This window comes from Chionomys nivalis, chromosome 3 (genome assembly GCF_950005125.1).
Source record: "Chionomys nivalis chromosome 3, mChiNiv1.1, whole genome shotgun sequence".
Taxonomy (NCBI): Eukaryota; Metazoa; Chordata; class Mammalia; order Rodentia; family Cricetidae; genus Chionomys; species Chionomys nivalis.
In genome coordinates this window covers 90,025,874-90,050,120 of record NC_080088.1, presented here as the reverse complement: position 1 = coordinate 90,050,120, position 24,247 = coordinate 90,025,874, and the positions used below count along the sequence as shown (strand labels likewise).

At 47.6% G+C, this 24,247-nt stretch overlaps 1 protein-coding gene across 3 annotated transcripts; it reads left to right on the top strand.

The window, feature by feature from the left end:
• Positions 1–3,601: 3,601 nt before the first annotated feature.
• Positions 3,602–20,961, top strand: Znf12 (zinc finger protein 12). Of its 3 annotated transcripts, none has more exons than XM_057765156.1 (5): positions 3,602–3,774; positions 4,612–4,671; positions 8,557–8,683; positions 8,928–9,023; positions 17,170–20,961. In XM_057765156.1, exons 2-5 carry the CDS (start codon positions 4,657–4,659, stop codon positions 18,993–18,995), a joined length of 2,064 nt encoding a protein of 687 aa, XP_057621139.1. In that variant the 5' UTR covers positions 3,602–3,774; positions 4,612–4,656; the 3' UTR covers positions 18,996–20,961. The 3 variants fall into 3 exon arrangements, with proteins under 3 accessions (XP_057621139.1, XP_057621138.1, XP_057621140.1); XM_057765155.1 differs by having other exon boundaries at positions 8,486–8,683; XM_057765157.1 differs by lacking the exon at positions 8,928–9,023 and having other exon boundaries at positions 8,486–8,683.
• Positions 20,962–24,247: the final 3,286 nt, after the last annotated feature.

The window sequence follows — 24,247 nt, the reverse complement described above, 5'->3', positions numbered from 1 at the left end:
GGACTGACGTCAAGTTTTCAGGCTTACATGGCATCTAGCTGACCCTCCCGGGGAATTTTTTGAAGATAAAATAATTATGTGACTCCTGTGTGTGTGTGTGTGTGTGTTGGTGTGTGTGTGTTGGTATGTGTGTGTGTGTGTACCTTTAAGGACACACAGGCATCCGATACCCTGAGAGTCCAGGCAGGGCAATCTGACAGACAGTGGAGCTGGGAGCCACACACAGGTCTTCAAGGAGAGCAGTGCACGCTCTTAACTGCTGAGCCACCACTCCACCCTGCTCCGGGTCAATTGTTTGTGAAAATTCCTTAGGAAGTTGGATTTGCTAGTGTAGACTGTTATGGTAGCCGCTCGGGACTGCAGGTCCAAGGCCTGCCTGGACTCCAGAGTGGGCACAAGCCAGCTCAGGTAACTTACTGAGTGAGTCACCTCAAAACAGAAAGAAACAAAAAAGGGCTAGATGTAGCTCAGTGGGCAAGGGCTTGCCTAGCATGTGCAAGGAACTAGTTCAACCCCACTAACACACACACACACACACACACACACACACACACCTCTACCTTCCTTGGAGTAGCAGATAGCACGTATTTACGTAGTCTTGTGAGTACATCTTCAAATGATTTACCTGTTAAAATTCCATTTGTGTGTCTGTGAAGTCTGTGTGTGGATGCAGGTGAGTGACGACCACAGCATGCACAAGCCACGGTGTGTTGCTGTGGCTCAAAAAAACATCTTTGTGGAGTTGGTTCTCTCCATTCCCATTCACATAGGTTCTATGGCTCAGAGCAAGGTTGTTGGGCTCGCTAGGCAAGCATTTTTACCAGCTTACCCATCTCTCCAGACCCTCTTCCTGTTTTTATCATTTCTGTGGGAAAATTAATAACTTGAGGAACAGGGAGCTGGAGAAATGGCTTAGTCTACAAGCAAAGTGATTGCTGCACAAGCCTGAAGCCCCGAGTCTGGGATCTCCGCCCCGCCCGTGTAAGAGCTGGGTGCAGTATGTACCCAGTGCAGAGAGGCAGAGACTGGCAGATTCAGAGAGTTCACTGGCCAACTTCCGTCTGCAAACTGGTGAGCTCCAAGTTCAATATGAAGACCCTGGAGCACACACCTATTCACAAAAACACATACCGAAACACACAGACACAAATATAGACACACACGGACACAGACACACACCTTCAAAATACATTTGGAGTCAATAGAATGCCCAGCTCTCCAAGAGTATTTAGCAGAGTATAGAACACTATTAAATAATATTGAATGATTGTCAGTGTTAACAATAAGCCTTTATTATAAGCACCCACATTAATATTTAGTTTTCCTTCAAATAAGCTCAGTATTTGCTCCCCTAATTGATAGCTGCTAGTCTCTGCCCGGGTGTGCCAAGCAGAAGACTATTAGCCAATCAGTTTGGTGGACCGCCCTGCGTGGATGGGGGGGCAGCCAGAATGGCTGCTCAGAAGCTCAGCTCCTTTGAGCGTGCCCCCACCCCCTTGAGGAAGCTGCACAGATTCACGGAAGGTTGCTGATGAAAGGGGTCTCCACTTCCTTGGGCACCACTGTCCCAGAGAGCTTCGTCTCCTCCCCTCTCTCCCTCCCTTTTCCTGCCTGTTCTTCCCTCCTCCCCTCCCTCCAGGATTTCACTGTGCTGCCCAAGCTGGCCTCAAACTCACACTCCTCTTGTTCATCCTCTCCAGGGCGCCGTCCTACCCAGCTTTCTAAAGGAATCCTTTTGTGATCACAAGCCTCGGCGAACTGAGGCGGCCATTGAAACTCGTGCCGCCACAGCAGGCTCCATAAAGGGCTTCTCTCCGGGGCACTTTGCCTACTTTTGATCCTTCTCATCAGTTCAGTGGGCTGAACCGGTGATGTGATCATGAGACGGTTGGAGGACGGCCCTAAGAGAACGAGCACGGACTCCAGGACGGGAGTAGAAACAGCAAATGAGCGAGCCTGAGGGGAGCTGAATAGGACAGAGGGCAATGGAGAGCCACAGACAGACAGTGCGCTCTCAGGAGCTGGCAGCGGACCAGGGAGCTGTCAAGCGTTAAGGGCTAAGGGGACACCTTGAACTCAATAACCGTAACACAACACCTAAGTCCACTGAGGATCAGTAGCCCCGGCAGGCACAGCTGCTACCTGTTGCTGCTATTGGAGGCCATATACAACAGCTGCCACGTGCCAGGGCCAGGGCCACCCGGACATTGAGTCTCTAGTTTATAAAGCAGTGGACCTCAAGGTCAGAACTTGTAGCTGAAAGCCTGTAGGCCTGCTGGTCTAGCCGGTAGACCGTGGGCACCCCTGGGATGCCGGCACTGGGTGAGCTTCTCCTTGCTACTGAGCAGAGTAGAAGGACCTCAGCCTGCTGACTGGTGACCCTTGTTGTGTCTGTACACATGGAAATCTTTTCTTAATACAAAAATCATATAGGCTTGAAATATCCTCATTGCAAGGAAGGAATTCCTTTTCTGAAAGACCCGAGTCCCCTCTGTGCAATGTAAATCTTGGGAAAGAGAGTGTTCCTATCTCCCTGTCACCTGGGGAGTGTAGTCCGGGCCCCTCTTTCAGAGATGTAACTACCTGCTTGTCACAGGGATGTGGGAACTTTAGCTTTGTGAGATAAGACCAGCTTAGATGGACACTTCAGTGACCAGGTGATGTCAGAACGGACCTGGGAGGAGAGGCAGTCAGTCTTTCAGAGCCGAGGAAGGAGAGCCGCCCTTCCTCCTGAGACCACAGGCACCCTGCAGCGGGTTATATTCGTGATGCTTCTGCCTCCTGCCTACTCTTCGTAGGGCAGTGCTTCGCCTGTGATAGACACCACCGATTGACTGGGGCGCTTCGTTCATGGTGAAACTTATTTTCTGCAACTGTGTAGAGAATTTTTGCGTTGGCAGCTTTCGTTCAGTCTCCATCAGCTTTGGAAACCTACAGGACAAGAACCCTGTTGCGTTAGGGAGCAAGGGTGGAACTGGGGAAATCATTGACCATATGGTATCATGTTTGAACATTGTTATTTATTGTCGGCGGACTTCAAACATCTAGGCATCTGTAATAGGACTTTCTGTGTGTCCGTACTGGTTGCTTTTAGAACTTTTATGCATTCGTTGTGTGATCCAGAAAAATCACTATTTTTGTCTTCTCTCTCTTCTTTGGAAAGAACTGCTGATCATTTCTTGTAGGTTGGTGCTTTATGGAAACTTCTAGCACTTCGGTTAACAGCAGGACACTCAGTTATCCGTCAGAATCCGCCTTTTATATAAAAGCCCCTGGCCAGGAGAGGGCGTGGTGCCTCGAAGACCTAACCCCTCGGGCCATTTCTGGAGACTCAAAGGGAGTGGGAACCAACACGACAGTGACCGCGGGGCCCCGAATTACTGTTGCTCCCAGCTTGGTGAGATGAGGAAGAGACTTGTGCGACGATCCCTAGAAACAGGGGCGCCTAGACTTCTGGGAGTCCACCCTCTACGCCGGGGTGAGAGGAAGACCACAGGTACCCCGCCACTTCGGGAACGCAGCTGCGCGTGCGCACCTCGGCCTGCGTGCGAGCTCGCGCGTGCGCACGACCGCTGCTCCGCCCTGGCTTCCTACGGTCTGTGTTTCTGCACTCGCTCCCGCAGCTTTGCCTTGCACGAGTTGAAGTGGTGGAGCGTGCGGGTCCGAGGCCGGAGCGTCCGGGTCCGCAGCGGGCGGGCACGGCTGTGCAGGCTGGGGAGGCCGAGGGCCGGGCTGACAGAGGTGTCAAGACCCGGGCCCGGCGCGGCCTCCTAGGTGAGGCCTGAGGATGCAGATCGGGGCCTGGGGGGGAGGGGGGCTGGATCTTACTTGCGGGGAGGGGTGCGGGGGGGGGGCGCTGAGCAATGAGCGCCTGCGCGAAGCCCCTGCTTCCTCCTTCCACAGTGTTAGAGATCCGGGATGGTCGCAGTGGTCAGGCTGAAGGCAGGGTGGCTGCGCCACTTTGGGCAGCGTTGTCAGAGAACGAGACGTGCGGGCACAGCAGGGGTTAGCGCCTGAGCTGCTGCAGAGGCAGCTGTCCACACTCCTGCCTCACGCAACACCCCTTCCTCTCACCGCTTCAGATTCTCACGGTGTCACTCGGCACCCATCGGTACCCGTGCACTGTCTGCTTGGCTCCCCCGAGTCTGTCCCTGCAACATCATAGGGTTTAGTTCCGAGAAAGTTTGTGGGGAGACTGTCAGCCATAGTGGTGACTTAACCGAGGTCACACTGAGGTGTTTTCAGTTGGAGTGCTCAGTCCCAGGCTGACATTCCTTCTGCAGTATTAAAGATGCAGTCACAATATCACCTAATTTTATACATAAATATAGTCACCACCAGGTTAACTGTGTTGTTTTCAGAGCAGCCTGTGAGTATTCTTTTGTATCCCTATTAAACAATGTAAATTATTTAAACAGCATTTCGTGTTAGTTCACCTTGACAGTCCCGTCCATCCATTCCCCATGCATAGTTAAAAAACTCTCCAGTCCCTTCTGAAAGCCCACGAGACCATCACCCATAAGGTTTCTTTCTTGGAATGTTCTAGTAGGTTTCTCTATAGATTTCCCCCTTGTCATACCACTAATAATGGCTTTGTTTCTCCTTCCCCAGACCCAATCCGAGTACTTCTCCAGACTTTTCCTTCGGCAGCGGAAGATGACGACATCCTTGGTGAGTTTTTTTCTCTTCACCTCTCCATGGTCTCGTTTGGTCTATGCACTCGGAGAGGCAAAGAACAGTTCAGGCTTTAAAAGGGAAAATAGATAAAAGAGTCAGACAAAACCATACTGAGCAGTAGTAAGCGGTTTTGCTGTGCTCATAGCTCCAGGTAGCACGGCCCTTGAAGAGTCCTTATGATGGTATGGTTGTCACCTTGACCAGATTCAGAGACGTGGGAGATGGGCCTCTGGGAGTGCCTCTGTGTGTGTGTGGGGGGGTGCCCGTCTGTGTGGGGGGGTGCCTGTGTGTGTGGGGGGGTGTCTTGGTTATATTCATTGATATGGAGAAACCCGTTTGATTGTGGGCAAGACCATCCCCTGGGCATCCTTGGCATGTAAGATGGAGTGAATGACTTGTGCACTAGCAGGCACGCCTTCCTTCTGTTTCCCGGTCATGGATTCGATGTGGCTAGCTGCTTTCTGCTCCTGCTGCCTGGGTTATTCTCCGTGATGGATTGTACCCTTGAACGGATCTACAGCACAGCTCTCCAATGGTATTCTGTGGTGGTTCCCCTGCAGACTTTATAGCAGGCAGGGAAAAAAATGGTTCACGAAGAGGCAAGAATGAACCTCAGCTCAGCCTGATTTTATTGTAACCGGTGCCGGACCAGGACTTATAGGGTCTGGCCCAGATCATTTAACTTTAGCCATACTTAAACACACCACAATTTTGGAAAAAAGTATTCAGATAACAATGAACTCAGCCCCAAGTGCACAACAACTCAAGACATGTTTACTTTGAGATTCTTTACAAAGTACATCTGGATTCTTTCACAAACATGGCTACAGTTGGCCCAGAGATAGTGCCCGTGACTTAGAGTCCAGGGAGTTTGACCGAGGCAATCATAGTGCCGGTGGGTGTCAGGATTGACCTGGCCCTAAGATGACATAGAAGTCTCTTAGGCTGTAGTAAAGCACAAGTGACATCACTCTTAAGAGTGGGGTTTGTGGTCTAAAAACGATGTTCAAGATATAGGGGAAAATGTCTTCAATAAGCAAAAACAAATTCTGGGAGATAAGGGCAGAGCCTGTCTCATCAGACAGCAAAGGATCACCAGGTAGTAAAACGATATCATTCTAGCATTCCAGGAAGAGCAGCTGCGCACCTCAGCTGTTGAACTTTCCTGGCTTCTCCAGTGCTTACCTGTGTGCACCAAGGTCTTTCTGCTCTGTACAGTATCCTAACACACACACACGCACACACACTGTTGACGCATCCTGTCTCTAGTATCCTGTCAGTTTCTGTCTTGCTGCCCTCATCCTGGAGTTAGGATTTCTTCTGCCTTCATGTGGCACTTCTTAACCCTGCTCTGACCTCGCTCTTCTGGTATTAGCCAGTGACTGTGTTGGTTCACCTGTGGATCAGCCAGCTGCCTGCTGACCACCTCTGTAGACCGTGTCCCTACAACACCCAATAGACTGTTGCATCCACGTCTGTCAGTCTTTCTCAGCCCATCATTTTGCCTTCTGTTCTGTTCCTTTCCTTGTTCCATTGTCCAATTCAAAGGATGCGGTTCATTCAAAACTGTCCCATTTTCTGTCACCACAGTCAGTTTTGTTTTACGGTCGGAGTAGTTTTCCTTTGTTTTATTGCCATTTCTTTGTTTTTGCGGCATCGGTTGGTCTGAAAGGGGGTCTTGATGTGTAGATCAGGCTGCCCCTGAGCTCTTGATCCTCCCTCTTCCACCAAGAGTTAAAGGCGTATACTACCATCCCTGGCCCTGGTGATGACTTTTAGTGTCCCAGGAAGTTAAGGGACAGACCCCTTGGACTTTTTCAGCCCTCACTTAGCCCTCCTTCCCTTTGGCGGGAGTTATTTATTTATTGGAGTCATTTATTCTCTCGCAGATGCCAGTGTGCTCTCCTAGACACTGGCATTTTCCAAAGAACGGAATATTCCTTCCCAGGAGCTCATCTAGTTCCCTCTGTGGGGGAGTCTCAGATGGAAGCACACAGGTTGGGAATATCCACGGATGTGAGAATAGAGTAACCATTCTCAGAGCTGGTCCGTGGCTGCTCTGCTGCTCTGAGACAGATTCTGTCCGCTCACACTTACGGAACCATACATCTCTGCTCTTGTGTTATCTTACTGTTTGGGTTGATGGTATTTTTGTTGTTGTTTGGTTTTTTTTTTTTTAATTACTTTGTGGGTGTGTACATGCCACGTTGGGTGTGTGGAGGTCAAAGGACAACTTTCAGGAGTCAGGTCACAGGGATTGAACTCAAGTTGCTAGATTTGGTGGCGAGCACCTTCACCTGCTGAGCCATCTTGCTGGCCCTTGTGTTTTTATTCGTAAGATACTCTGTCGTTTCCTTTCATTTCCCAGAGCATCAGTTTCACATCTTTCTTCCTCTCTTGAAAACCGGCTTACAGGTCACTGGCTTGAAGCATGTTTATAATAATATATATTCGATAACCAGCAATAGGTTAGATACCGATGGAATCTACTTCACTCTGCTAAGTGCTTCTCATAGGGTCCATGATACCCACTGATGTTCATGGGTGGCGGTGATGCAGTGGCGGGAAGCAGTTGCACTGCTGGTGTGTTCGGGTGTTGCTGGTGTGTTTGGGTGATGCTGGTGTGTTCGGGTGATGCTGTGGCGGGAAGCAGTTGCACTGCTGGTGTGTTCGGACAATGCTGTGGTGGGAAGCAGTTGTACGGCTGTGGGCTCATGAATGAAACAGTTTAAGCACTAAACGGAAGTTTGAGGAGCTGAAGACATAGCTGTGTGGTTAAACACTTGTCCCACAGATTGTGGACTGGAGTTCAGATTTCCAGAAACCCATAAAAATGCCAGTAGGATGTGCCTGCCTGTAATGGCAGCCTTGAAAGAAAGCGACAAGGGGCTCCCAGGAAGACTACCATGTCCCTAAGTTCTGGGCTTGATTGAGAGGCTGTGCAATGGACAGTGTTGTGGTGAAGAATCTGGGGCATCTGTGTCTAGAGTGCAGGAGAGAGACCTGAACTGGTGCTGATTGGGAAGGGTTTGCACATGGAGGGCAGTTTAACTGCCGTGAATCCACGCGGGCTCCTCCATCAAAGCGGTCAGTGATCTGGAAACCCGAGGGAGAGAAACGCCACAGAGGACACAAGGAAGAGTCAGGGAAGTAAGGGGTGGGGGTGGGGGGGAGACCAATATCATTCATGTAATGGAGACCAGATGAAGAGTGTTCTAAAGAGTAGGGTGCACCTAGGATTGTGTGGGTGCCCCTCGGGTCTGAGCTCTTCAGTAGTGGGAACTGTTTCTGACCGTTTTTGTGTCCCCAGCAGCCAGCATTATTCCTGGCTTGTGGTTCAAGCCCAGTGCTTTCTTAATGTGTATAAATGAGTCTCAAGGCAGTTGGGTTTTTTTCTGTTTTTCATGTGTGTGTATTATGTATATTTGTGTCTTGCACAGTTTTGCTTGTGTGAGTGCATGTGGAGGCCCAGGGTGGTGCTGGAAACCATCATTCACCCTTCTCCTTTACTCACTGAAGGAAGATCTTAGTCAAACCCAAGGCTCTCCAATATGGCTAGTCTTGCTGGCCAGCTTCCTCTGGAGAGCCCCTATCTTGTCTCCCAAGATTAGAACTAAAGAGAGGCTGTCATGCCTACCTGGCATTTACCTGGGTTTCTGGAAACCTAATCTGGTACTCACTCATATTGCAAGTGCTTTAACCGCGGGGCCGTTTCTCTAGCCCCAAGGCAGTGAGTTGTGATAGGCAGGCTTTCCTTTCGCAGTCTGTGATATAAAGTAAAATGTGCAGTGTTCATGGTTGACAGCAGCAGCGAGCTTGGGAAGAGCTTGTCTTCAGATGCCTGTTTCTTGTGATCGCATTCTGAGCATGTTGTTGCAGGGCCCACTGTCCTTCAGGGATGTGGCTGTGGCCTTCACCCAGGAGGAGTGGCGGCGGCTGGGCTCTGAGGAGAAGACGACGTACAGGGACGTGATGCTGGAGACCTACAGCAACCTCGTCTCCGTGGGTGAGCACCGCTTCCTTCTCAGCTGCTCAGATGTGGGATTGCCTTTAAGGTCATTAAAGAGTTGGTGGCTTTAATTCTGAGCTCTGCGGGATGATTGTGAGCGGTTCGCTCTGATTGGCCGTTCTGTAACGATAAGGCACGAGGGCTGGTGCTCTCCCGCCTGTACAGCGGCAGTTGCCCTGTACGGTGGAAATGGTGAAGCCGGGCCGGCAGGCTCAAGTTGTGTTTCATTTCTCATTAACAGGGTGTCACATTATCAAACCGGATGTTATCAGCAAGTTGGAACAAGGAGAAGAGCCATGGATAGTAGAAGGAGCATTCTCACCTCAGAGCTATCCAGGTGTGTTAGTGGAGGCAGAGAGGCAGAGAGGAGGTGGTAACTGGGGCATTTCTCCCAGGAACATTCTGATCATCCCACGCTTTAAAAATTACTGAAGGTAGTTAGTCGCTCCTAAAGGTTTCTTCCCCATGAACATATATGGGGAATTTCCCCCTGGCTACCGCTCTCCAGAATCAAAGGTTCCTAGATGCCTGTGAAGGGTGCTTGCTTTTAATCCGCACTCGGGAGGCAGAGGCAGGCTGAGTTCAAGGCCAGCCAGGGCTACACAGAAGAGTCGCCCATTATCATAGTTTTCTTAGGTGTTCATAAGTGTATCGTCAGTAATCAGCCTTCAGCTCTTGGGCTGTTAACCCCTTTGCTTTTATCTTCATTCTCTCCTACCGTGAGATGCTTTGGGCTCTGTATCGGTCACTTCCCTGTGGCTGTGATAAAACCTCACAAAAGGGGCTCACAGCTCCAGGTACGCAGCCCATCACAGCCTGGCAGTCACAGCAAAAGGGAGGAGGCAGCGGCTCATGCTGTGCCCGCACTGCATCCGCAGTCAGGAAGCAGGGGGTGATGCTTGCTGGTGCACAGCTCCCTTTCTCATTTTTATTCAGGCCAGAATCCTGGCCCAAGGACTGGTACTCCAAATGGTGGGTGTTTCTTTCTCCTCAAGGAATCTATCAGGATGACCCCACAGGGTGCCTAGAAGCTGGACTTCTAGGTGATTGACAGTATTAACCATCATGGGCTCTTTTTTTTTTTAAGCCTTTATCTTTATCTTATGTGTATGTTTTGCCTGTGTATGTATCTGTGTGCCATGTGCATGCAGTGCCTGTGGAGGACAGAAGGGGTTGGATGCCCTCAGCTGGAGTTACATGGCTGTGAGTAGCTGTCTGGGTGCTAGGAATTTAACCCAGGTCCTCTGGAAGAGCAACCAGTGTTCTTAACTGATAATCCATCTCTCCAGCCCCTTTAATTCTATTTACTGTCATCATTGGGACTGTGAGTGTACAGGTTCAACAGCATGCATCTGAGGTCACTGGAGAACTTTTGTGGAGTGGTTCTTTCCTTCTGTGTTCACGTGGGAGTCAGAGGTTTAACTTAAGTTGCTGGGTTTGTTCAGCAAGCTTCTTTACCCAGTGAGCCCTTTCACCTCCCACCTGCAGCTCTTAGGGGGCCTGCACCCAGTCCCAAATAAATATACAGAGACATAGTCTTCCTTAGGAATGCCCGGCCTTAGCTTGTCTTGTTGCTAGCCAGTTTTTCTTAAGTTATCCTGTTTTCCGCTTGCCTTTTGCCTTTCTCTTTCCTTCCTTCCTTCCTTTTTGGTTTTTCAAGACAGGGTTTTACTGTAGTTTTGGTTCCTGTCCTGGAACTAGCTCTTGTAGACCAGGCTGGTCTCGAACTCACAGAGATCCTCCTGCCTCTGCCTCCCAAGTGCTGGGATTAAAGGCATGCGCCACCACCGCCCGGCCCTTTCTCTGTTCTATATTCCTTTCTTTTCTTTTCTTCTTATTCCGTGGCTGACTGGCCCCTGTCGTCCTCTGTCCTCCCTCTTCTCCTTCTGTTTGTTCTCTGCCTGGCAGCCCTGCCTGTTTCTCTCTTCTGCCTAGCTGTTGGCTACTCAGCCCTTTATTAGACCAATCGCGTGTTTGCAAGCAAAGTAACACAGCTTCACAGAGTTAAAAAAATGCAACACATCTTTGCATCATTAAACAAATATTCCACAGCATAAATGAATTTAACACATCTAAAATAATAATCCAAAACACCCACCTCTTTATTTTCTTTGAGCTCAGCTTATAAAATCCCTGTCTTAAACCATTTGACCCTGGCCTGTCCCTGCCTCTGTGGCCAGGTCTTCTTGTTCTCTGGAAATCCAGCCTGATGATGTTTAGCTCCTGCAGACCTGGTCTCTTTCTTGCTTCCAAAACACTTGTTTTCCTCTTAGCTTTATACTTGCTCTCTTCCCCAGCCCTTGAATGATGTTCCATTGTATTGTGTATATAAACAACATTTGATTAATTTCTCTTTCCACCTTCTGAAGTATCTAGGAAGGATATTTTTCCACCTGTGCCCTGACTTCATGATTCTTCCGAGGGCTTCTCCACTGTCAAGTCTGAGGTTTTCTTCGCCTGCTTGTTTCTTTGCAGACTCACACCAGTGTTGCAGCTGCATGGCACCTGCCGTCCTTTCTCTGCTTACAGCGTGTGTTTCTCTCATTCTTGCTGCTTGTGAAATTGATCATGAACTCTTCCAGCTTATGGTTGCTGAGCACTTTTCCTATCCCCTTAATTAATTTATTGCTCACTTCTGGTTTCTCACCATGGCCATCATAGAGTCTCTGAGAATATCTATTCATCAGGTGGTGTAGGTCTCCAGAGTGGCTGCGTGTTTTTCCCTTAGGAAATGTCTTATTTACCTTTTATGCCGTTTTAATGTAAGCATGAAATGTATCTGGACTGCTGTTACTCCTGATTGGCTTGGGAAGACTCTTCACCGTAGGCACCCAGTTGACCCTCTACAAAGTGAACCTGTCTCCAGAGGCGTAGCACTAACGGCTCTGAAGTGCCTGCAGGAGTTTCCTGAAACCCTCACTAACCGCATTTGCTCCATGGTCCTAGTGTCTTCTCGTCGTGGGGTTTTCATCTCTGCCCTTACATTCGCTAGGATGGGCTCTGCTGTCGAGTTTCCTCCCCTGGATGTGTTCTCCTTCCCAGCTCCTATCTTACTCCTGTTCCAACCTTCTCTCTGCAGTAAAAGTAGGCAGGACGTCCAGCAGGAAAGCTTAGGAACGGAGACTTGGAGGTGCTGGCTATCCCAGGAATCCTAGCATAAGGCTGTGGGCACTGTGATCTGTCTCAGCCAACTTGATAGGACGTGATGATGTATATAGTATTGATCTCCAGAACAAATCCTAACTTCAGTGTTCCACATGACTCTTTCTCAGTTAATAGCCTGCTTTTCCTGGGACAGAATGTTTTCAGTTATGACCTATCCTGCCTGGCTTTGTTTGAGTCATTTTTGAGTCCAGGTGGTGATGTGTTGGTTTTTGGCACTGGTGGATTCTGGGAGGTGGTAAGAATAAGATTAATAATTTGAGATTTGATATGCATGACATCAAGTGAAGTAGGTCTATCCCATAATTTCTAAGATAAGTGAAAACAAAAATCACCATTGGAAGAGCATGCTGAGGGCCCTGACTCTTACATTTGCACACGAAGTGGAACTCACATTCAGAATTAGACCACGGCAGGTTGTGTGGGAACGGCTGTGTCAGCGCTTTTCGGTTACTGTCATTAAATGTCATTGCAGATGGGGTTTTTCCTAGGGACCACAGGCTCCCAAATAACCACATACAGACTTATTATTAATTATAAATACTTGACTGAGAACTTGGACTTGATACTAACTAGCTCTTAGAACTTAAATTAACCCATAATTCTTATCTGCAGTCTAACACATGGTGGTACCTTTTTTCAGCATGGCATGTTCATTTCCTGCTTCCTCTGGGTCTGACTGGCAACTCTATCCTTCTTTATCCCCAAGCTTTCTTTTTGTTCACAAGTCTCAACTAATCTCTGCCTGCCTAGCTATTGGCCATTTAGCCTTTTATTAAACCAATCAGAAGGCACCTTGGCAAAGACACATCTTCACAATGGACGAAAAAATCATTCCATAGCACAGCATGACCAAGGGAACAGAGAAGAGAAAGTTTATGTGGGGCTGATGGTTCTAGAAGGATAATAGTCCATCGCTATCACAGCAGGGTGTGGCAGCAAGAGGCGGGAGCAGCGGCTGAGAGCTCACGTCTCAGTCTACAGACAGGAAGCAGAGAGAGAAAACTGGAGTCTTTTGAAACCCAAAAGCTTCTCTTACTGATACTTCCTTCCGAACAGCCACCAACTGGGGACCAAGTATTTAAATGCTTAAGACTTCCAGGGAACATCTCGTTCAAACCAACACAGAGCTGGCAGATTGAAAGCGGGAGAAATAAATGCTCAGGAAACTTTCAGTATGTATTCTGTGCCTCTTGCTGTCATGAGCATTTCGACTCCTGTAATCCCACAACAACCGTGTAAGGTAAAGCCTGTCACTTCCTGCTGATAGGTGGAGATGGTGGCTGTAGAGGCCGTTAAGTAACTCTCCCTGGGTGACCGTATCAGTTCATACAGCACAGTTAGGAACTGTCCAGCTAGGAACAGTACTACATTTCATGGTCAAAGTGAGTTCAGTCTTAAACCACAGCCTTGATAGAATCCTTTTTAAAAATATTCAAACCTTTTAGGGGATGCCATCTTTTTCTGTGCCTTTTGGTACTCCCTGTCTCACACAGATGTTCCAGAACTCACCTTCCGAGTGAAGCTTAGAGGGAGAGCCTGGATCTCAGGTTCTAGACAGGAGGAATTTAGGTGTAAAATATATGCGACACTGTTGTGTGGAAGGCAAAGGAGATGATATGGAAGGGTACGAGGTGGAGAACGAGGCACAGGTGTGTCAGTGTGGTCAGCAACGCCTCAGATTCTAGCCTCTCCCGGTGTGAGTGATGTGGAGAAAGTGCTTGTCGGCCACCACACCGTCCTGTTTCCGCATGTCCTGTGCAGTGGCGCTCCTAACTGTCCTGCGGGCTCCTTTGCTCCGAGTCCTTTCATCCAGCACCCCCACCGTTTCTCACCAGTCACTGCTCTGGATCCGTGGACAGAATGTTAGAAAGTGACCCAGGTCAAAGGTGCTCAGTGTCATCAGTTTCCTTTCCTTCCCGCCAGTGGAGCTCTGTCTGTTACTCAAACGATTCAGCAGGGTAGGTGTTGTGTGGAGCTGCGGGCCTCTTCCCACAGCCCGGCTCATGGCTGCCTGGCTAGCTTATGCCCCAAAATAATGACACAAAAACGGTATTCTTTTAAACACTGCCTGGCCCATTTCTATTCATGTGTGTAGCACCCCAAGGTGTGCTTACCGGGAAGATTCTAGCCTACGTCCATCCTGGGTCGGAGCTTTATTGTGTCTGCCGGGGAGAGGGGAGCATGGCGTCTGCTCCAGAGAGCAGAGCTGTTGAGTCTGAGCTCACTTCCTCTTCCTCCCAGCATTCTATTCTGTTTACTCCACCCACCTATGTTTTAACCTATGAGGGCCAAGCAGTTTCTTTATTACTTAACCAATGAAATCAACAGATTGATATGACACTCCCATATCACTTCCCCTTTTTCTGTTTAAATAAAAAAAGGAAGGCTTTAACTTTAACATAGCAAAATTACATATGACAAAACAGTTACATCTATTTTATCTTTTATCATAACAATGGAAAACTATAACTATCTATTCTTCAACTCCATCAAAGACGCCAGAAGAATACAATATTACCTAAGCAAACAAAAAGTAAGCAATTTTCAAAACTCTAGAAATGACAGAGACATCTCGCTGCCTGGACAGTCACCCAAAGTTTCTCTGTAACGTTGGGGCATCCATCTTCGGCCTACAGGCCCATAGTATCCAGAGACTTTTCCATGAAGCAGGAAATTTCAAAGGTAGTTCAGTCACTATCTGCTAGGTCCTGCAGAATGTCTCGCAGACTCTTTCATAAATCAGGAACCCCGAAAGATCATCTCACCTTTAGGCAAGTTCAGCAGTCCTCTCTCTGCGGGTTCTTTGTGTCCAGTTTATGCAATAGTCCAGGCAAGAGCAGTTTCTTGCCCAAATGGCTATCAAACTCCATAAGGTGCCTCTTCGATGCCCATCTTCTTTCTTCTTGAAGTAGATTGGTGCTGCCAGGAGCATACGTGTCTCATTGTCATGAAAAGTCCTAAGTTATTAAAACATTTAAAATACCATATTCTCTAGCCTTTGAAAGATATGATGAATGCCTATCTGAAATATATCCATGCACATCTAGAAAATCTAACTAACATGACTACAAGCTTGACTATTATTGATAATTATCCATTAACAACCTATATACATTACATTTTTAAGTGAACTACACAATCACAATACCTTAATATCAGAAATACATATACATATAATAAAATTGACCTTAAATTAATATCAGTAAACCAAGATTCATATCAATGCAAATTATTCACATCTCCCCCTTTAAATGTAAAAGAACATTTATAAACAATATATGGGAACATGGGCGCAGTTTTTTCTCTCCAAACTGCTTCCTGCTGAATGGGGGCGCTGTTATTCGGGTCTTTTATGAGATAACCTGTCTGCTAGGTTCATCTCAGTTGGCAGTTGAGCGAAGCAATTTTTTGAAGGTGTTTACAGCAACCTTTCAGGAGGGCGTGGTCTGTCATACCATATTGAAATAGAAAAAATCCACATTGTCTCATCCTCTGTGAAAACAAAAGAAGAAACTCTTTTCCAAAGTATCATATCCTTAGATACAAATTCTGAAGTCAAGGTATTTTGAAAATATCTATCTTGGATTAGTTCAGCAGCATTTATAAACAAATATCTTTTAGCATCTGTTGCTCCTTCCTCAGCATTAAAACAATTCAAAGAGAGCATAATAGCATATAGTATCAAGATTCTCTGTGTATTTTCCATCTTTGTGCAGCTTTATTTTAACTCTATTTTGTTTACTTTTACTTTTATTTTATATTTTCTGTATATCTTCGTCCTGGAATAACTCTTTAGACCAGGCTGTCCTTGAACTCACAGAGATCTGTCTGTCTCTGCCTCCCAGGCAGTGGGATTAAAAGCATGTGCTACCACACCTTGAAGTCTCAGAGGTCAATCTCCCTCTGTCTCCCAAGTGTTGGGATTAAAGGTGTGTACTACCACACCCAACTACTCTCTTTCTTCCTTATTTTACTTTTAAGAACTTTAATTTTCAGCCTGTATATATTTTTAAACACACTGTAAATCATTTAAAGATTTCTTTGTCTTTGAATCTCTCTTTACTGTATATCTCTTTTTTTCTGACCACATGAGTCTTTAATTTACCAAGCAATATCAGTAGGATGAAAGCCGTGGATTTGACGGCTGGATCCAGCCATTCCTTAGCTTTCCAGCCTCATGGCTGAGGTACCGGCTGTAGCCATGTTTATCACCACAACTCTGTGGCGTTTCAAGGTCCTTGCCAGCAAACAAGCTACAACACTCAAATGCTCTCTCTGTAGCTGATCTCCTGCCTCAGAGTCAGAGTTTGCCCTGGCAGGATGGCCCACAAAGCCAGCATTTTAAATAAAACAGCACAACTTTTTTCCTGCTACAGCTGAAAACAAACAAGCATGCAGTCAGCTTTTATCAATACCATTTAAGTGTTTTGTGGCAGGACCTCTTAAGAGAGCTGCAAGTTTTTGCAGCTAAAGCTGAGTCAGGAAGCCTCTTAGATGAGAGCGCTTGCTTGCCTCTAGCAAGCAGAACAGAACCAAGAAATTGCTGCTACCAAGAAAACATGCTTTACTCTATTCTTTCCCAAGCTTTCTCAGGCTTTCTGTATATTCAGTGCCCCATGTCTGGGCACCATCTGTTGTGTGGAGCTGCGGGCCTCTTCCCACAGCCCGGCTCATGGCTGCCTGGCTGGCTTATGCCCCAAAATAATGACACAAAAACGGTATTCTTTTTTTTTTTTTTTTTTTTGGTTTTTCGAGACAGGGTTTCTCTGTGGTTTTGGAGCCTGTCCTGGAACTAGCTCTTGTAGACCAGGCTGGTCTCGAACTCACAGAGATCCGCCTGCCTCTGCCTCCCAAGTGCTGGGATTAAAGGCGTGCGCCACCACCGCCCGGCCAAAAACGGTATTCTTTTAAACACTGCCTGGCCCATTTCTATTCATGTGTGTAGCACCCCAAGGTGTGCTTACCGGGAAGATTCTAGCCTACGTCCATCCTGGGTCGGAGCTTTATTGTGTCTGCTGGGGAGAGGGGAGCATGGCATCTGCTCCAGAGAGCAGAGCTGTTGAGTCTGAGCTCACTTCCTCTTCCTCCCAGCATTCTATTCTGTTTACTCCACCCACCTATGTTTTAACCTATGAGGGCCAAGCAGTTTCTTTATTACTTAACCAATGAAATCAACAGGTTGATATGACACTCCCACATCAGGTGGGTACTAACAGGATTGTGACACTAAACTCAAAATGAGAGGCTGTGTATCAGTTGTCAGACCATGTCTTATGTAGGAAAATGTACAAACTTGCATTCATTTTGTCTTTCTTTAGATGAAATCTGGCAGGCGAATGACCTGATGGAGAAAGCCCAGGAAGATGAAAAGAAGCTCTCGAGGGCAGCTGTGCTCAGCTACAGAAGCATGGTCGGAAAGACAGGCGATGTTGCCGGTGAAGCCGCTCCTGTAGAAACAACACTTGTTCCTTCAGGGAAAGTCATCCCTAAATGCAGCTCCTGCGCGGAGAGCTTGACGTGTATCTCTGCCTTCATCAGCAGCGATGGAAGCTACGCAAAGATGAAGCCCAATGTCTGTGCTGGATGTGGGAAATCGCTGCTCCACACTAAGCCTGAAAAAACACATCCAGGAGATGATTCTTATGAATTTAGTCAGAATGAAGACGATTACACTCTAAGTGAAGAAAATTTTTACCAAAAAATTCATACTTTAGAGAAGCCCTTTGAATATGTTGAGTGCCAGAAATCCTTCCCAAAGAACACTGTTTTCATTGATCCCGTGGAAGAGAAGCCCTATGACTGGAGTGAATCTGAAATGGCTTTCCTCCAGATGTCAGAGCTCAGTGTCCACCAGGGTTCTCACATGGAAATGAAGCCCTACGAGTGCCGGGAATGCGGGAAGTCCTTCTGTAAAAAGTCCAAATTCATCATCCACCAGAGAACTCACACGGGCGAGAAACCGTTTAAGTGTAACCAGTGTGGGAAGTCCTTCTGCCAGAAGGGAACCCTCACCGTGCATCAGAGGACACACACAGGGGAGAAGCCCTACGAATGTACCGAATGCGGGAAAAACTTCTACCAGAAGTTACACCTCATCCAGCACCAGAGAACTCACTCAGGAGAGAAGCCCTATGAATGCAGCTACTGTGGGAAGTCCTTCTGCCAGAAGACGCACCTCACGCAGCACCAGAGGACACACTCAGGCGAGAGGCCCTACATCTGTCCCGACTGTGGAAAGACTTTCTCTCAGAAGTCAGCCCTTAACGACCACCAGAAGATCCACAGCGGGGTGAAGCTGTACAAGTGCAGCGAGTGTGGGAAGTGCTTCTGCCGCAAGTCCACACTCACCACCCACATGAGGACGCACACCGGGGAGAAGCCCTACGAGTGCAACGAGTGCGGGAAGTTCTTCTCCAGGCTGTCCTACCTCACCGTGCACTACAGGACCCACTCGGGGGAGAAGCCCTACGAGTGCGCCGAGTGCGGGAAGACCTTCTACCTGAACTCGGCCCTCATGCGGCACCAGAGGGTGCACACGGGAGAGAAGCCGTACGAGTGCAGCGAGTGCGGGAAGCTGTTCTCCCAGCTGTCCTACCTCACCGTGCACCACCGCACTCACTCGGGAGTGAAGCCCTACGAGTGCAGCGAGTGCGGGAAGACCTTCTACCAGAACTCGGCCCTGTGCCGGCACCGGAGAATCCACAGAGGGGAGAAGCCCTACGAGTGCTACATATGCGGGAAGTTCTTCTCCCAGATGTCCTACCTCACCATCCACCACCGCATCCACTCCGGGGAGAAGCCCTACGAGTGCAGCGAGTGCGGGAAGACCTTCTGCCAGAACTCCGCCCTGAACAGGCACCAGCGGACACACACAGGGGAAAAAGCCTATGAGTGTTACGAGTGTGGGAAGTGCTTCTCACAAATGTCGTACCTCACCATCCATCACCGCATCCACTCGGGGGAGAAGCCCTTTGAATGCAGCGAGTGCGGGAAAGCCTTCTCTCGGATGTCCTACCTCACTGTGCACTACAGAACACACTCGGGAGAGAAGCCCTACGAGTGCGCCGAGTGCGGGAAGAAGTTCTACCACAAGTCAGCGTTCAATAGCCATCAGAGGGTTCACCGAAGAGGGAGCGCCATGTAGCTGTGCGGGAGGCTCCCCTACAGCGGACTCAGATGACCGCCTCAATGAGCGAGTGGAGCCTTGTGTACATGTGTTCCTCAGCACCCATAGCTTCCATATCCAAGGGTTCGACCGACCAGAACGACTTAGGGAAAAGGTTTTATCTGTACTGAATATATACAGACTTTTTTCTTGTACAATATGACAACTTTGATACTGCATTTGTATGATATTAAGCATTATAGATCATCTAGAGATGAGATAAAATACATAGTAAGATTATGTAGGCTGTACACAAATATAGCATTTTACATAGGGACTTAATAAACTGCAGACTTTGGTGTCCAGGTGATCCTAGAACACACTCACACATACCAAAGGATACTTTATCAGAGAGCCCACACAAGTGAGCAGGACATGGCCGTGTGAAGTAGATCCATCCGGAAATTCACAGGGCAGAAACCACAGTTGTGAAAAGAGCACATCGCAGCCTATCCAGGAGTAAGAATGTATAAATACGTTGAGCATGATTTCAAACTGCTGTCAGGGAGTTGACTCACTCAAATGGGAAACTGCTAGTACTAAGGGATGTTTTGTAAAAATTAGGATGATCTGCTAGAAATAAGTACACTCTGTAACTACAGGATGTAAACGTCAGTCAAGTTAGCCATGTTTGCTGCATTAACCTGGCAAATAGTTCCCGAGGAACACCGGGCTTGGGGCTTCTTGTTCTTATTTTAGTAACTATCACAGAAATCATATGTTCGTCCCGTTTTAATCAAGCTTGGAAGAGTGTATCCTTAGTTTGTAACGTATGGTAAGGTAGCCCATTCTAAGTTCGCCGTCATGTTACCCTCTGAATATGCATTTCACTGGGGTAGGATCTGAAAGTTATGAACTATGCTTTTTCCTTGTTGCTTGTGTTTTAAAATGCATTTGGTCATTGTTGCAGGATTATATCTGTAATAGGCCAATTTTTTGTTGTTTTAACTATAGCAAAGACGACAGAAATGTATCTATAAAATAGGAACCTCTGAGTAGATCATTTTAAATTAAGCCAGAGTCTTCCAGGGTGAGAAGTAGCTTCAGCACTCACTACTCTGTACAACCACGACCTAAGAATGTTCTCCTTCCTCTCTGCATTTGCTCGCTTCCTTCTTTTTTTTTTTGTTTTTTTGGTTTTTCGAGACAGGGTTTCTCTGTGGTTTTGGAGCCTGTCCTGGAACTAGCTCTTGTAGACCAGGCTGGTCTCGAACTCACAGAGATCCGCCTGCCTCTGCCTCCCGAGTGCTGGACCACCGCCCGGCGCTCGCTTCCTTCTTATGTAGATGTGAGGTCCTAGAGCACAGGGCTGTGCAGCTGTCTGTGCTAGTGTGGGGAACGTTCTCCACTCTGCCATCGCTAGGAGGTGAGAACACACAAATCAGGGTGTGGTAGACATCATCCCTGCCGTCTGTCACTCCCTCCTGGCTCTTTGTCCTCCTGGAAATATGGCCTATAACTCCTGGTAAGTGTCATTGGTAGTGATAATCCTTCCCTGTAGCCTTGGACCCAAGTCTAAAGAGTTAGTGGGGTTATCAGAGATCGTCTCCTGAAAGGGTTTCCTCAAAGAAGCCGAACCTTAGTGAGCATCGCCTTGTCTGGATGTGGTGAGACTCCCGGCGGTGGCCACAGCGTAACCGTCGTAGCCATACAGAAGCAGAAGAAACTGGGACCTGATGTCTCAGAGGCACCACACCAGCTCGACTGGAGCCACTCCATGTCTGGACTGTTTCTTTTTCTAAGAGACTATTTGTTTCTAAGCCAGTTGACTTAGGAACATTCTGCTAGTAACAAGACAGTCTACCTGGTGTAGCATTACACTTTGTAGGAGTTATGCAATTCGGAAGTGGACTCTAGCTAAATCATTTATTTTGATGTGTTAATAGAGAGTTTATTATCTGTAAATTTGTATGTAAATAATCTGAACATTGAAAATGAATTTGAAACAAATGTACATGCTTCCTTGAGCTGTCCTGTCATTGGCCTGTAAGATTATTTTCCTATGTGTTTGTGTGTGCGCAAGTGTGTAGAGGCCCAACGACAACTTTCAGGTGATGTCTTGTTTGCTGAGACAGGGTGTCCCTAACTGGCCTGGAGTTCACCTAGTAAACTAGGCTGGCCCAGCATGTCTCAGGAGCCACCTGTCTCCAGCTCCTCATTGCTGAGGTTACAGGGGCCCATGGTCCCATTTTGTACATGGATTCTGGAGATGGAACTTGAGTCATGTGTGTGCACAGCAGGCACATAACCAACAGCCAGCCACAACCATATCTGACTTTAATACGCATGCACAGCAGGCACGTAACCAACAACCACAGCCAGAGCTGACTTTTTTCACATGGGTTCTGGGAATAACTCAGAGCTTCATGATGGCGAGGCAGGCATGCCGCCAACTGAGGCCTTGTTTTGAGAGACAAGTGTTGCACTGTAGCCCTGGCAGGCCTTGAACTCGTGGTAATCCTGCCTTACTGTCTCAAGTGTGGAAGTCCAGATGTGAGCCACCAGAACCACCTTGACTTGTGGAATTAATTTTTGGAGGTAGTCATCAGGTCTGCTCCCGTTTTCTAATACATTAGCTTTTGTTTGGGGTAGTTTAACCTGCACATGGACCATTGCTTACATCTGGCAGTGTGTGATGTGAGGTAAGGATCTAGTTTTGTTCACTTACAGATAATTATCCTGGTAGCCCATATCTTTTGAACAATGTATCCATTACACAAAATGCCACATTTGTGTGTGTGTGTGTGTGTGTGTGTGTGTGTAAAACTTACACAGCTCTCTCCACTCCCCATGTCCTTGTATAATACTGAGTATACCTCATAACAAAAATTTAAAGTCTGGTAGGTGGTTTAGTTCGGTATTGGGACAAAAAGTTGGTAGTATATTTGTTGAAATGGTAACTACAGCAAGCATGGTGCTGTATGCCTGTAATCCCAGCACTTGGAAGATTGGGGACAGGACAATTAGGAGGCCCAGGCCAGCCTGGAATAAACAGCCACATCCACACATGAATTTCCCACAATCATATCATAACTTGATGACACAATGTACATTTGTGTGTGTCTGGTGGTGTGTGCCCAAGGTGGATTCTGGGTGTTTCTCCATCATTTTATGAGACAGGTCTCACTGGACCTAAATTGGCTGGTCAGTGAGTTTCAGGGATCCACCTGTCTACTCCCAACCCGCATAACTTGGGTTACAAGCATATATCATCGTGCACGGATTTCAAAGATCAGAACCCAGGTCTTCCTGCTTGTACAAGAGGCACGTCACTGACTGAGCCATCTCCTCAACCCACAATACACATGTAAAGAAACAGTGAAGATGTGCTACCACCAGGACCATTGTGTATGCATGGTATGTACCTTTCTTCATTTTTTTTTAAATATTTATTTATTTATTATGTATACAATTTCTGTCTGTGTGTATGCCTGCAGGCCAGAAGAGGGCACCAGACCCCATTATAGATGGCTGTGAGTCACCATGTGGTTGCTGGGAATTGAACTCAGGACCTTTGGAAGAACAGGCAATGCTCTTAACCTCTGAGCCATCTCTCCAGCCCCCCTTTCTTCATTTCTGTTATCTCTACACCTAGCTGCGATCCAGCTCTAGCCAGGAAGTCACGTGACTGCCATCCCCAAATGATGGCAAGCTTTATAGAGTGCTTCTACTTTAAATGTACAAGGAAATTTGCCACACGGATAGCTATGGCTCACAACCATCTGTAACTCTGGTTTCAGGGGATCTGACCCCTCTTCAGACCTCAAAGGAGGATAAAACAAATTGGGCAGGAGAGAGATCTCAGTGGCTAAGGCACTCGCTCTGCAAGTAGAACAGAGTACAGGTCCTCAAAACCCATTTAAATGCAAGAGCACGCGGTGGCCCACCTGGAATTCCAGCCTCAGCAGGCAGGGATGAGATCCACAGAGCAGGCTGGCTAGCCAGAACAGTGTGAGAGAGCCTGCCTGAGTGACGTGGAAGAGTGATCACAGACCATTCCAGACACTGATTCTGGCTTACCTGTGTGCACAAACCCAAATGTGGGACTGCAAACATACATGCTCTCACATGAAAATGGAAAAAGCAAAATCCATCCGTTGGATTTTTAAAAGTACATTTATCTGTGTGTGCATGCCTGAGTGTATGTGTGTACACCATGTGGGCAGAAGCCCCTGCGAGTCTGAAGATTTTTGGGTCCCCTGGAACTAGATTTACACATGGCTAGCTACCACCTGACTGCTGGGAATTGAACCTGGGTTCTCTGCAATAGCAGTAAGTGTTAGCAGGTGAGCATCTCTCCAGCGGCGCTCTCCCCCCCTTCCCCCACCCCGTTGGATTAAAGTTTATGATGCTTGTGGAAATGATGGGCTAGCACAGCCAACGGGCTTGTTGCTGCCACCTGAAGCTGGAGATGGCCTAGATGCAAGGGTTACAGAGCAGCTGAAGCAGTTTAGGAAAGAGTGGTAACAGACGGGCACTGGAGAATGCCTGAATTGGAGTCTAGCAAAGCCTTTCCCTTCTATACAACCTTTTAGAGAAACAGTCAGGGTTCTGGAGAAACAGCTCAGTTGATGAAGTGTTTGCCATGCAAACATGAATCTGTTGCCCAGGACCTCCTCAGGCTGGGGAGACAGGAGGACACCTGGGGTTCACTAGCCTGCCAGCAAATTGGTGAGCTTTAGTGAAAGACCCTGTCTTAAAAAAATAGGTGGAGAGTAACTGGAGCTACCTACCATCAGCCTCAAGCCTGCATGCACACGTTTTCATATACACACACAATTTCTAAATTTTTATGTTTGAACAATGTATACAGGAGCCCTCAGAGGTCAGAAGAGGGGTCAGATCTTCTAAAACCAGAGTTACACCTGACTGTGAGTCATACGGGTGCTCTTAACTGTCTATCTAGCCACACAAATTAAAAACAAAAGAAAAAACCAAGAGATACATGTTCTGATTGTAACAGGTGAAATGAAAAACGTGTGGAATGGGGAAAGTAGGAATGTGGATGAAGCAAATTCAGCATAAGTTGTCTGTCGCTTTTATCTGTGTGTGTGGGTGCTCAGTGCGCCACATACATTCCCTGTGTCTGCAGAGCCAGGAGTTGCAGACAGTTGTGAGCTGCCATGTGGGTGCTGGAATGGGACCCAGGTCCTTTGGAAGAGCAGCCAGTGCTCTTAACTGCTGAGCCATCTCTTTGACCTCCTGTTGTTTAGACTACAACGCACTCTGGA

What these genes read in the sequence shown, in the direction of transcription:
- Znf12 (XM_057765155.1), top strand. Translation starts at nt 8,515, where the DNA reads ATGCCTGTTTCTTGTGATCGCATTCTGAGCATGTTGTTGCAGGGCCCA. An exon ending in CAGCAACCTCGTCTCCGTGG is followed by an intron (nt 8,684 to 8,927) that starts GTGAGCACCGCT and finishes TCTCATTAACAG; the next exon opens with GGTGTCACATTATCAAACCG. An exon ending in CTCACCTCAGAGCTATCCAG is followed by an intron (nt 9,024 to 17,169) that starts GTGTGTTAGTGG and finishes GTCTTTCTTTAG; the next exon opens with ATGAAATCTGGCAGGCGAAT.